The sequence below is a fragment of the Trichosurus vulpecula genome, chromosome 8, assembly GCF_011100635.1.
Source record: "Trichosurus vulpecula isolate mTriVul1 chromosome 8, mTriVul1.pri, whole genome shotgun sequence".
In the NCBI taxonomy this organism is placed as follows: Eukaryota; Metazoa; Chordata; class Mammalia; order Diprotodontia; family Phalangeridae; genus Trichosurus; species Trichosurus vulpecula.
The window spans coordinates 24123406-24138353 of NC_050580.1; the positions used below are offsets into that span (position 1 = coordinate 24123406).

The window sequence follows — 14948 nt, forward strand, 5'->3', positions numbered from 1 at the left end:
AGTCTATAAGAGGAGACAACGTGCACACACATAAGTATGATATAATATAAATATATAATAAACATATTTGAATATGTAATAAATGTAAATGCATAAAATAGTTGTTATATGTGTATATGTATAAATGTAGGTATATATATGTATATATGTATGTAAAATGTATGTGTGTATATGTGTGTATATGTGTGGGTGTATATATATATGTGTGTGTGTGTGTGTGTGTGTGTATATATATATATATATATATATATATATATATATATATATATATGTAACTTAAATAAATGGCAAGTAATCTTGGTGAGAACAGGGAAGGCCCTAATAGCTGGGTGTGGATGGGAACATTGTCCATGAAAGGCATCATGCAGAAAGTGGCTCTTGAACTGATGGAAGCTAGGGATTCTAAGGGGTGACTAAGAGGAGGGAGTGCATTCCAGGCCCTGGGGACAGCCTGGGCAAAGACACAGACATGGGAGATGGAGTGCTGTAAGGAATTTGATATGGTATACTGCAAAACCTATTTCTATTCGTGATATAAAATAAGATTCCCATTGTAAAGAACACACTGAGTCTTCAGAAGAATGTCTACTCCTTACCTCACATTATGTTCTTCCAGGGTCTCACTAGTAAACTCAAGTATGTCAGCCGCAGTCCCCACAAACATGAGAAGGAGCTGAGATAGCTGGTCCCGTGTGATTCCACCGCCAATGGGTAGAAGCCATCTTCCAACTATCAGCATTAACAAGAAGGTCTGGTGGAGTCCCAGAGTCCAAACTTTCTCACACACAGCCGATAATTTATTGACAAAATGTTTGGCCTATTCAACAGAAACACCAAATACACAGGAGGGTCACAAACAACACCGAGGAGATAGATGTCATCCACCCAAGGTGCCAATGTTTTCCATCCACATTTCACTCTAAAACTGAATTAAAATTGTACTTCACTGGGGTGTGTTCTTTAGTTCTGATCCACTCAGTGAAAGATGATCACTTAAAAGTATAAAGCTATTCTATTTCTCATTTCAGCAAAGGGTAACAGAGGTTAAAAAACAAACAAAAAAACCCAAAAATCAAAACAGTTAAGAACAAAGCAAAAGGCCTCCTCTTCTAAATTGTAGCTATGACATCACTGAAATCCCACATTTGCCAGCTGGTTCTGGACATCATGGTGCTTGTGCAGCCAATTACATAATCAAATATTCAAATCTCTGCTTAAAGCTCATTCTACATTTCCCATTGTCCCCCTGACATGATCATCGGACAAAATAAATAAAACAAAATCCCCCAACAGTCCGAATTCCAAGTGAGAGTCGCCGTGGAAAATTGAATTGCAATTTGTTTCCTAAGTTAAAGTTCAGAACTTTAACAACCTGGGAAGATTTTCTGCACTGCCCAGTTCCCAAAGATCTGATCTCTCTCTTTTCCTAATCCTATGTGGGCAAAGGACAAGTGAGCAGCCAGAGAGAGGCTGCTCTCTGTACAATGAAGCTGGCAGCTGGAGGGGACCTGGAGATCCTCCTGTCCAGGGTTCTTCAACTTTTTATATCCTAGACAAATCTATGGCATCCTCAGAGTAATGCTTTAAATGCAGAAAAAAACAAAACACATAGGATTATAAAGGAAGCCAACTATATTGAAATATAATTATTAAAATATACATTTAAAAAAAGCGCACAGTCCCCAGGTTTAAGCAGCCCTGGTCCAGTCCAATGCCCCCATTTTAAAGGTGGGGCTCAGGAGAGTAAAGTAACTTGCCCCAGGTCACACAGGTGGTAAAGGTAAGCTAGGTGGGGCAATGGGTAGTGCCAGGCCTGAAGTCAGGAAGTCCTGGGTTCAAATCTGTTCTAAGATACTTACCAGTTGTGTGACCCTGGCCAAGTCATTTAACCTCTGATTGCCTGAGTTTCCCCATCTGTGAGATGGGGACAATATTAGCTCTTACCTCCCAGGGTTGTTGTGAGGATCGAGTGAGATAATCATTGTAAAGTGCTTAGCACAGTTCTTGGCACAATATAAAAGCTACATTTATTGTTGTGGTGGTGGTGGTTGTTATCATCATTACTAGGATCAAGCTTTGATCCTTTGAACCCTGTAACTTACATTAGTGACTCAGCCTCCCCCCCCCCCCAGTTACTGGATGAAGTTCATCAGCAAGTTCCTTCACCTTTCTGACTTTTGGGTTCCTCATTTGTACAGTTAGTACAACACATGCACTTGTGGGTTAGTTATTTTCAGTCATGTCCACCTCTTACGTATATTATTTCATTAGATCCTCACAAGGTCCCTGGGAAGTAGCCTAAAAAGTTCATGTAAAATTGGGCTGGCCAATTCTCTGTGACCCTTTTCCTGGCAGAGATACTGGAAAAGTTTGCCATTTCCTTCTCCAGCTCATCTTACAGATGAGGAAACTGAGGCAAATAACTGGACCAGGGTCACACAAGTAGAGTCTATGGCTGGATTTGAACTCAGAAAGATGAGTCTTCATGACTCCAAGCCCAGGACTCTATCCACCATGCCATCTAGCTGCATTATCTACCCCAAAGGAGTTTATCATAAATCAAAAAAAGAAAAAAGACAGCTCAAATATTGCCTTCTAAAGTAGGTTTTTCCTTGTCTTCCCACCTTGTATTACCTTTCTCTGTAAGGTTATTTTTTCATTTACTCTGTATCTTGTCTAAACTTATTTATATACATGTTATTTACCTCATTAGAATGCAAGTTCCTTGAGGGTAGAAGCTTTTCTTTCTTTCTCTCTTTTTTCCTTCCTCCCTCCTTCCCTCCCTTCCTTCCTCTCTCCTTCTCTCCTCCCTCCCTCCCTCTCTTTCTTCCTTCCTTCTTTCCTTCCTTCCTTTCTTAATTTCTTCCTTTCTTTCCTTCTTTCTTCACTGTGCTCGCTATAGAGGAAGCCTGTAATATTGATGTCACTTTAATGTCTCTGGGCCTCAATTTCTTCATCTTTATAAAAAAGTATTTAATTAGATCAGCTTTAGGGATCAAGCTAGTGTTAAAACATATCAGAACTTCACAGACTTTTATTCTCTTTCATTCTATGCATCAAATATGATCTTTAGGACAATCTCTTGGCTTATATTCATCTTTATTAATGCATTTTGTATGACTATAGATACCTTTGATTACTTCATCTGAAAAGTGCCTTTTATATCCTTTAACCATTTACCAATTGGGGAAGGCCTCTTTTTATATATAAATTTGATTTAGTTCTCTATATATTTGAGAAATAAGGCCTTTACCAGAGAAACTTTCTGTAATGTTTTTCACAGTTACGATTACTAACTTTATTTCTCTATATCCCACTTTCCCCCATTTATCCTACTTTTTCTCTGTCATCTCACCCTGTTCAAAAAAGGAGGGGAGGTTATTGAGTAGGGGAGCAACACAATCAGACCCGTGCTTTAGAAAAATCACTTTAGCAGCTGAGTGAAAGATGGCTGGAAGTGGGGTGAGACTTGAGACAGCAAAACCAACCAGAAGGCTACTGTGATAATCCAGATGTGTAGTAAGAGGCCAATCCCACCCCAGGGTGGTGTTTATGTGAGTTCAGAGGATGGCACATACATGAAAAAGCTGGAAAATGGAAACAAGGCAACAACAGATTCTATACATGGGGTGAGTGCAAGAGAGGAGTAAAGGGTGACCCTGAGGTTGAGCACCTGGGAGCCTTTGTCATGAACAGGAAAGTTGGCAGGAATCACTTGAGAAGAAAGATAATCTGTTCTGTTTTGGCTAAATCGAGTTTAAGATACCTATAGGACATCCAAGTTCAAGATCTATCCAGGGCAGTGGTGATGGCCTGGGGAAGAGCTAAAGTGTGTGTGCCCAGAGATAGTGGTGAGGGTGAAGAAGAGAGTTAGGAGCTGTAAGACATGAGGAAAGATGGGATAATAAGACTGTGACCAGATGAAGGAATTTCAGAACTGATGAACTTGTAAGTGCAGTGGATACTTGAGGTCCCCTGGTCACTGTAAGGACAAGGGTTGTGTCTCATCTCAACTTTCTGTCTTCCCAAGTACCTAGCACCATGCCCTGCACGCAGTACATTCTTCATTCATATTTGCAGGGTGAGATTCAGAATAGAGGACCAAATGCAAATTTTTGTTGGATGGTCACATCGAAGTATGATAATAAAACTATTAGTTGACTGGTTGGTAAATTTCTGTTATATAGGTTCTGCTGTAATAGAACCCATTCTCCCAATAGAGAAGGTTTTCCTTGTTCAACACAGTGGATGAACTCCAGCATTAAAGCTATGGGAGGACACCGGCAAGGGTCACTGAAGATAGGCAGGCATGGATGAGTCATGATCTGCATCACTGGAGCAAATATCCATCTATCCAGTCACTCAGTTGTGAAATCTTCCCATTTCTAATTTCATATCATCTTTCACACATGACCTTTGTCTCCACTCACATACCCTCATTGTCTCTCACTTAACTGGCCATAACAGCCCCCATATTTGGTCTTCTTGCCTCAAATCTCTTCCCACTCCAGCCCATCTTACACATTGCTACCAAGTAATACTCTTTACATACAATTCTGAAGAGGTGATTCCCATCCTCATCCAACTCAGTGGCTCCATCTTGCCTCTAGGATGAAATGTTTAGCTTTTAATGCCCTACACCACCTCTTCTCCTGCTTTCTGTGATCTGGCAAACTGGTCTTGTCTATGTCTTCAGACACAATGTCCATCGCTCATCTTCTCATCAGCCACCTGTATGCCTGGAATGCAGTCCTTCCTTCCCTCTGCCTTGTAGAATCACTCTCTTTTAAGAAGCACTTTGGGCTCCAACTTCTACATGAAACCTTTTTCTCCTTTAAACAATGGCTAGTGCTCACCCTCTCGGACTCCCTTGTATTAAAGTGCTTTGTACATTAACTTTATATTTCTATTACACGTTTCTATTACATTAACTAATATTTCTATTACACGTTTCTATTACATTAACTAATATTTCTATTACATGTTTCTCCATATTCTTGTTGACTCCCCCAAAAGAATGTGAGCTAACGGAGAGCAGGAATTACTTGATCCTTTATACTCGTATCTTGATCAGCCAGTACAGGGCCTGGCATGAAATAGGTGCTTAATAAATACTTTTTTATTATTTAATTCAATCAGAAATGCATTTGACTATTGCATATAAAGATAACTGACCACTTTACACTAGATCTTTCAATAAAGGAAAGAGAAAAGACCCTTACCGTCTCCAGGAGAGCCTCAGTGCCGGTGTTCTGGCTCTTACTCAGCAGAGTTTGATTGAAGTCCTCCTTGCTATTGACATTTGGAGACCCTCCTTCACCCTGATTACTGCAAAACTAAAGTATATGTGTGTGTAAAAATGCATATGTGTGTATATATACATAAATGATATCATAATACAAACATGTCATACACATATAAACTTAAATATTAAGCAAACCACACCCCAACATCCCTCTCATGTAACCCCTTCTCACCATTCAGCATAGCTACCACCTTAATTCAGGCCCTTGATACCCCTCTCTTAGATTATTGTAATAACCTCCTAACCCATTTGCATGTCAGAATTTACACAAGATGTTTGAATCCAATGGTTCTATGAAATCCTGAATTTCTCCATGAAGTTCCTGGATTGTAAGGCTACCTTCGTGCTGACCACCATGTTTTGGTCAGTATCCCACCTTGGGCCAATGAATCCAAAATAACAGAGTAAGATCATGTTTGTAGGCATAAGTACATTAGAGAAAGATTACAAGTTTAAGATGAGAAAGAAAATCCTTTTTTTGGTCACTGAAAAGGGGCAGGAAGAGCATTAGAAAGACAAGAACATTTTATATAAAATAACTCCATGGAGGCTTTGTGACTTTGGGCAAGTTACAAATTCTCAGTGCTCTGGCAAACCCTCCAAGAATATTAATGGATGGACAAGTGTTGATCTGTACTGTTTGAGGAAGTTTTCTTATCAGAGAATTCTCAAAACTAATGAAATCACAAGCCTAGAGAAAAGATAGACAGAGATGAAGTCCCTGGTGAGAGACTGGCCACTCCCCAAGGACCAGCTGAGCTACGCAGGGAACACCTCACCACTGGTGGGCCTCAGGGTCCTAAGAGTATAGAGTTGGAAGGGACTCCAGAAGCTATCTTTTCCATCCCTCTCATTTTGCAGGATGAGGAAACTGAGGGCTGCAGAGATTAACTTGCTAGCCCAAGATCACACCAAGAAGAAAGAGCAGAGCCAATATTAGAACTAGGGTCCTCTGACACCAAACCCAGCAATCTTTCCGCTGCACCACGCTTGGGTCACAGAGCCCCCAACACAAACGGCCTTCAGTCTATGAAAAGAGAGTGATGGGTGCAGCCCTTCCAAATGGTATTTAAGCCATCTATCAACATTAATTTAAGCACTGGCACTCTAATGTGTGCTCTTCATTCAACAACTAATGAGTTGATGTGTTATTGAAGGGAATGATCCATAGCAATACCAAAATTCTCTCCATAAGTGAAGCCAGAAAATATAAATGAATGAACAGAAAGGTCTGGGGGAGGCCATGAGAGGGTAGCAAAATCAGGGATAATAGGCAGCCCAGGTCCTAACCCACAGAATCCTGTTTTCCATTGTTCATTGCAAAGAATAGCAGATTTGGAATCAATATATCTGAGTCCAGATAGATCATGGTTCTGCTAAAAATAGAAACTGACCAGGGTGAGAGTTAGGAACATTTGATTATATTAGGGTTAATAATCCTACCAGGGGTGGGGAACCTTTGGCTGCGATGCCACATGTGGCCCTCTAGGTCCTCAGGAGCAGCCCTTCAACTGAATCAATTCAAGGTCACACTTGAGGACCTACAAGGCCATGTGTGGCCTCTAGGCCGAAGGTTCTCCACCCCTGTACCCACTTCATTTTCCTCATATGTAATATGAGGGGGGCAGACTGGACCTACATAGCCCCTTTTCAAGTTAACATTAGATCAAGGAGATTTTGATTTTCAGTCTTGTGAAGTAGGAGGTCACCATGTTGTATGGATTGCCTGTGGCCATTATATGGAAGATTAGAGGAGGAGTTAGAGATGAGGACATCTGGATGGGTTGCAATCTGAACCACTGAAGGGAGTATCTACCCTGATGAGATCACAGATCCATTGCAGTGTGGAAGAACTGGCCTGTCTCCCTCCATGCAAACAGTTCCACAAAATCTGAATCAAACACTTCCCCCCTCCCTTCAAGGCTTAGCTCAAGAACTCTCTCTTATATGAGGCCTTTCTTAATTGCCCTAATTGCCTAATTGCTTCAGGGCTTAGCCCCTCCTTCCTTTCCTACCCTCCATTCTTCCATTGAAATGTATTTGTTTTCTCTTCATATCTACCTTGAGAAGCAGCTGGTGGTGTAGTAGGTAGAGATCTGAGCTTGGAGTCCAGACGGGTTCCAGTACTGTCTCTGACACACCCTGTCTGTGTGACCTGGGCAGATCAATTAACCTCTCAGTTCTCTAGGCAAATCTCTAAGACTAGAAGTAGCTGAGAAAATGCTGACTTGGACCAGTAGTTGGAGTTCGCTCATGGTAGAGTGTCAGGCACATGCTGGAGCCAGCTCATACCAGCTCACAAAAGCCTGTTGTGAAATTTTCAATGTGAGCATTTACTTTTCAGAAATTGACAGGTATTAATAAATCAGGGCTTGATTCATTGTTTTGTTCATTTTCTAGACTTGAGAAAGTGATGAAGAGAATGTTAATGAAGCAGATTAGACTTCAAAGAGTGTTCTGCAGATTTTTTTTTCTCCCCAGAGAGCTGGTTGTAAAACATTTATCAGCACACCACTGGGAATTCCCTGCAATTATGCCAATGAAAACAAAAGTCCAGATGGTATTTCCCTGTCTATATACACAATTACACTTCCCACCACCCCTGAACCCACCACTAGAAAGTAAACTCCTTGAAGAGAGGAATGTTTTTTATACTTTCTTATTATCTCTAGAACACAGTATAGTGCTTAGAATGCTTGTTGAATTGAGTCAAATGGAACTAAATTTTAGCCAACTATTGTGTCTGGTCTCACTTGAAATGCCCATGAGAATGTTGCTGGGGTTAAGGCAGCCTTATGGCAAATTGGACAGATTAAATGTGATGGTCTCAAGTCCAATGACATTTCTTATTATTCTTTATTAAAAAACTAAAAAGGGGGGAGAGGCTTTTTTGGTTTAAATACTCAATCCAATGTGTTGTTCATTTTTTTCCTGCCTGAAAAACTTGTATCCCATCCATCATTTGGTTAGAAGCCAAAATTTACTCTACCAGAAGTACAGTGAAATCATATTTGGGTTTCCATTTTCACAGGAATTTGTATTTGTGAGAGAACTTGCATGTGTGTGTGTGTGTGTGTGTGTGTGTGTGTGTGTGTTTAATCTAGGCAGATGCTCAGGATGGAGGGAGCAGAGAGAAGAGAGAGGAGTGGGCCAGAGATGAAGAGCAGGAGGCCGCTCGAGAGCAGTGTTGCAGCCAATGCAAATTTTACAAGCTGGTGAAAAAAAGAAAGAAAAAGAAACAACAGCTTTTGTGCGTTTGAGGAATTTCAAAATTCCTTTGCAAAGCTAACCTATATGTGACATATACACATCTATGCACGCATTCACACATTTAGAGATCTTGGAATTTCAGGCAGAATTAAATTGAAAAGAAAACAACCCTCATCCCAAAGTTGCTCAAAGTACAGATTTCTTACTTACTCACTTGTTTTTTTATTTCTTTTCCCCACTGAGTTCCTTCTGAGGCTGACAATGAAAGGCAGTGAAGACTCTACTTATCCCTTTCCTCCACAGAACCTCAGATTTTAATAGGTGAAATGTCAGGAATAATCAAGAATTATGGATGAGAACCCCCATTCCTCTGAAGGAGAGTGCAGCTCTTGGGACCAACTCTGGATGCTAGTCACAGACTAGGTTATCATGTCCAAACACACTCAGCCTCCAACCTGACCAAGTACCCTCCCTGCACTGAGGTTGGTGAAGCCCCAAAAAGTCCAGCACTGATTTTAATTGCTTGATTCCTGGGCCCTGGTGTGAGCTATATTTAGAAATGGAAAATCTGGTAAGATTTTTAAATCTATATCGATAATAACAGCTAATTATCTGATTTCCCCCCTTTCATTCTATCCAAAATGCAAGTGAGTTGGGGAAACACACAGCTTTGTATTGATACATTCCAACTGCCAAACGTGGGCTATTCACATGTTACCCAGTCTGTCTTCCCTCTCCATGGTCATTATATTTTTAACAAAAGTCAAGGGAATCAGTTTCAAATTGAAGACAAAGCAGGATTTCAATGCATAGTATTTTTGACCTCTAAAATGGATTCATTCATCACCATTTTAAAATGTTACCTAACTTCCTTATTTTATATAATATGTTTCATTGATTCTCAGTCATTTCTGGGAGAAAAAAAAATGTCCTTCTTCCAATTGACCCTCCACCCTTGGTACAAAGAACTATAATTAAGCAAAAAGGCCTGATAGTGACCACATCCTACAGTGTGATAATCTTATTCTGCCAGGGTGATACGGGGTGAGTTCATTATCACTAAGACCTGAGTTCAGATTCTGTCTTAGAGACTGGCAAGCTGTGTGTCTCTGGGCAAGACCCTTGACTGCTCTCAGACTCAGTTTCATCATCTGTAAAAGTGGGATAGCTATGATAGCACTTACATTCCAAGGTTGGTGTTAGAAGAATACGAAATAAGACATGGAAAATTCTTTGCAAACTTATGAGTGTTACATAAATGCTGGCTACTGTTATTTCTTATCACTTTCCTACTTTTAGCACAATTCTTAGTAATAGAAATTTAGAATTATTTCTGTTAATAAAATTATTATTTTACGAGTGTGTGTATGTGTGTGTGCACGCACATGTTTATTTCCTTCCTTTAGTCTGGCATCCAGAATGAGGGTGCTTGCTCTTCCCTTTAGTTCTACCTTCATTCAGCCATATTTGAGATATCAGATGCAGTTTGGGAAACAGCATTTTAGGAAGAATGTTGCTGAATTCCCTGATACCCAGAAGATAATAGGATCTTTGACGGAGAGTTGAAAGGGACCTTGGGGTCCTTTTCTCGTCCAATCCCCTAATTTTATACATGACAGAACTGGGCCCAGAGATGTTAAGGAATCTGCCCAAGGTCACGCCCTGGAGGAAGCTTCAGAGGTGAGATTTGAATCCAGGTCCTCTGCCTCTAGAGCCCAGTACTCTTTCTACTACACTATACAAAAAATTGGGGGATTGTAAATATGTTGCCAGAAAAAGGAACGTGATACTCTTCTGCACTGAGGTTCTGAACGGAATGACTTGCTTTCATTGACTGTCATTGAGTTATTAAATGACTACCATTGAGTTATTACCAATCATTATGACCAGGGTCTCCAAGACAAGGCTATTTCTCCAGGCAATCTGATTGTGTTGGGCCTGACAGGCTTGACTGGTAAAAGCTGCATTTCTATTTACTATCTTATTTACCTAAAGAAATTACCTTGGTCTCGTGATGCATTTCCAGGAGCCATAACGATGGCACAATGCTGATCAGATAGAAAAATATGGCGGGTGAAAACCTGTGGAGGCAAAGAGAAGCAGCGTCATTTTGAGCAGAACTTGCCTATAGGAATTGTCCTTTTCTAAGAGAAATTGCGGTATGTGATTTCTGCCATATGGATTCCAGAGAAACAATGCAACTGCAAAAGACACTCGCAGCTGCCATTCTCGCTGAATTTCTAATCAAGCTAAGAAATGTTCACTTTGATATGGTGTCATGGGACACCGCCAACGAGCTACAGGAACAAGACTTAGACTTTGATTCAAAAGTGTTTTATGCCACCTAAGCCCAATTATAGCCCTCTTTCCTTGATTAAAAAAAAAACCACCCTGCAATACAAAGCTTAGTGATTAATGTCAGTTCCCTTATCTATCCCATAAAGCTACAAGCCTAAATAGTACCAAGACAATAGGACTATTCCAACACACACACACACACACACACACACGCACGCACGTATGGATGTACATAAACACACATGAAGGCAGATATGTATACACATGCATGTGCATGCATGTGTATACATTTGCATACTTGTGTATATATTATATGTGTATGTGCATATATGTGTGTGTATGTGTGTGTATATATAATGTAAAACAGAGAGAGGAAAAGAATATCATCATCTGCTTTTATTTGCATTTGTCACTAATAATACACATACATAAATGTATGTGTACATTCACATATACATGCGGTGGGGAGGGAGAGAGAGAGAGAGAGACAGAGACAGAGACAGAAAGAGACAGAGAGAGAGAGAGAAAAAGACAGAAAGAGAGATAGGGAGGGAGAGGGAGGGAGAGAGGGAGAGGGAGGGAGAGAGGGAGAGGGAGAGAGGGAGGGAAGGCGAGCTAACACCTGTGATGTTGTTGGTGTAGAGAGTTTCTTAGTTGCCCAAGACGGCTTACGAAAGGTCAGATAGTCAGAAAGTGTCAGGAAGAAGAATTGACCCTAGGTCTTTATGACTTCTAGGCTGGCCCCAAATCAACTATGCTGTGTGGGTCTTCACGTATTTAGATATATTTAATGGGCACCATGTAATATATGTATTAAATACTGACTAGACGCCTGTGTGTGTGTGCGTTTATATACTAGACTCAATATTTATTTAAAACCATTTCTATTCATAGTTTTGTGCTTGAAATATCCCAAAAAGCATGAGCTAAAACCAAAGAAGATGAAGTAAGCAAAGGGTATATTAGGAAGTTTCATTATTTTTAACTTTTGCTTAAATATTTAAGGGATATTTTTATTCCCAGATTCTAAAAAAATCTATAATGCATGTGATGGTTAAATTTAACATCATAAATGAATAATATAGGAAAAGGAGTGAGGGAGCTAAATCTTTCAATGACTGTTATTTATATTTCTATTTATACAAGTTTGAAAATGCAAACAAAACAGATGATTATATATAAGTCTGTATACAATATAAATATATGCCTATATATACATATGGGGCAGCTAGGTGGCACAGTGGATAAATTGCTGCTCCTAGAGTCAGGAACACTCATCTTCACGAGTTCAAATCTGACCTCAAGCACTTACTAGCTGTATGACCTTGGCAAGTCATTTAACCCTGTTTGCCTCAGTTTCTTCATTTGTAAAATGAACTGGAGAAGGAAATGGCAAACTACTCTAGTATCTTTGCCAAGAAAACTCCAAATTGGGTCACGAAGAGTTGTACATGACTGAAAATAACTAAACAACAACATATATACATATGTACATATACTACATACATAAATATATACACAATTCTGCATGTATGCACAATCTGCTGCAAAAATGCATACATGTAAAATATGCGTATATCTATACAAACATATACATGTATGCATATACGTATACACATGTGTATGTATAAGATATCATATATATGTATATATATATATATTCTTTAATAGAAGATACAACTCTACAGAAATATCCTCTGTGTTGGTTTGGAAAGGAAAATGGTTATTATCTCAGACCATTCTCTTTTCATTGAAGAGGTCTGGTGGAGTAGGGTGGGGTAGCTATGAGAGCAAAATGGTTTGTGCACCATCAGATTTGGTTATGAAGTAGGTTTATTCTACTTAATTGTTTGTGTTACAATAGTCGGGGTGGAGGAGGTATATTTAGAAATAACTGCAATGTACAAACAAAAAGTGTCACTATAGTTTAAAAAACAAAAATTGAAATGGACTGAGTCCTTCCAAATCCTCTTGGCGGCTTCTGGGAGCTTTAGTTAAGTTTGTATGTATTTTTGAAATGTGGGAATCCAGAACTCCCCCTACTGACATCTTCTTCCAGTCTTCAAGGACTGTATTCCCTTTCTCTTGCCTTGGACAAATAAACATCATACTGTAATAGCTCCAGCATTTAATCTCTTGGAATTGCTAACTTGAAATAAAGTATGAGGTTACGATTTGTAACGACGGCTGAAAGCCTCCATGGGATACGCTGACCTTTTGGGGGGGATATCAAAGCCCCCTACTTCACAGGCTTCATATAACACATCAAGAAAAGAAGGAGCTAGTATTATGGGTTCTTTGACCTCGGGTATCAGGGGAAACATAAGGAGAAACCGTTTCCCTTGTGCTAATGGGAAAGGAAGTGAATTTTAAGTGCAAGGGACAGTTGGGATACGAGAGTCTTTGTTTGAAGATTCCAGCTGTTGGCTGACCTACAATTCTACAGCTTCTCTTGGGGACAGCCAGCAAAAATATGTCACTATATCTCAGAGCTGGAAGAAACTTCAGACTTCATCCAGAATAGCCAGTCCCTGAGCAAGAAGGCACTCTAGAAACTTTCCCAGTAGTGGGCATCCATTTCTGGCTTGAATAGCACAGCTGTGTATATCTATGTGGGGGTGGGTGGGTGGAGGGGCTCTCACTATGATCTGTTTCAATTTGAGACAGTTCCAATTGTGTGCAAGCCTTTCTGTACCTTCTACCCATTTTATTCTCTCTAGGGCCAAGCAGAAAAAAAAGGTGATCCCACTTCCAAGTGGCATCATAGTAGGCACTTAAATGCTTGTTTCCTTCTTTTGGGTTTTTCTTTTTGTTGTTCAGCCATTTCAGTTGCTTCCAGCTCTTTGTGACCTCATTTGGGATTTTCTTGGCAAAGATACTGGATTGCCATTTCCTCCTACTACTCATTTTACAGATAAGGAAATTGAGGCAAAAAGAGCAAAGTGATTTGCCCAGGGTCACGTAGCTAGTAAGTGTCTGAGGCTGGATTTGAACTCAAAAATATGAAGACAGCTATGTTGTCCTCACATGTTATTTTTCCTTTCTAGGCTTAATATTCACACTTCTTTTAAGTGATTTTTGTATGGCACAATCTCCGGGCTCTTCACCATTCTTTCTGCCCTCCTCTAGATCCCCTCAAGCTTACCAATGCCCTCTCTGAAAAATGGCACCCAGCACTGTGCACAATCCTCCAATGGGTTCTGATGAGGGCAGAGCAGAATGAGACTACCCCCTGACAAGTCCTGAGTCCATACTTCACTTAATACAACTTAGTACCACACCAGGTAACTAGGTGGCGCCACAGTGGATGAAGTGCTGGGCTTACAGTCAGAAGAGCTGAGTTCAAATACTACCTCAGGTACTTCCTAGCTGTGTGACACTAAGGTAGTCACTTAGCCTCTATCTGCTTCAGTTTCCTCATCTGTGAAATGGGAATAATAACACCTACCTATCATGTTGTTGTGAGGATCAAATGAAATATTTGTTAAAAAAATTCTTAGTACAGGCAAGTAAGCGCTTGTTTCCTTCCTGCGCATTTTCCTTTTTGTTGTTGTAGTTCAGTCAATGCAGTCATGCCCAACTCTTTGTGACCCCATTTGGGTTTTTCTTGGCAGAGATACTGGAAAAGTTTGCATTTCCTTCTCCAGCTCATTTAACAGAGAAGGAAACTGAGGCAAACAGGATGAAGTGACTTGCCCAGGGTCACACAGCTAGTCAGTGTCTGAAGCCAGATTTTAACTCAGGACATTGAGTCTTCCTGTCTCCAGGCCCCACACTCTCTCCGCTGCATCATCTCGCTGCGCATCTTCCTTTTTACTGCTGTCCTACATTTTTGACTTCCATTTTCTGAAATCAAATAAAATCCACTGATTTTTTAAAAATTCAGATGAACAGCTATCTAACCATGTGTTCCCCCATCATTTACATATGACATTGTTTATTGTTTTTTAAAACACTGTAAATCAGGGGTCCCGTTGATACCTCTTTCAATTATAAGCCATGAAAACGAAAGAACAATCATATAGTCAGGTTTATGATGGCCAGTTAAGTAAAGGTTTGGGGTATGTGTGGGATGTGTGTGTATGTGTGTGTTCGCCAGGTGGTCCCTCTTAATACATATGCTACATATGAGAAA

General features: G+C 40.1%; 1 protein-coding gene across 1 annotated transcript in view; it reads right to left on the reverse strand.

Moving 5' to 3' along the window:
• The window catches only part of TMEM26 (transmembrane protein 26), a 57961-nt gene that overhangs the window by 24823 nt on the left and 18190 nt on the right, over window positions 1-14948 (reverse strand). Inside the window, exons 2-4 of the mRNA XM_036737033.1 lie at window positions 10518-10596; window positions 5223-5336; window positions 597-817 (exon numbers count right to left, since the gene is read on the reverse strand). Coding sequence (XP_036592928.1) covers window positions 597-817; window positions 5223-5336; window positions 10518-10596 — 414 coding nt within the window. The remainder of the gene's footprint in view (window positions 1-596; window positions 818-5222; window positions 5337-10517; window positions 10597-14948) is intronic.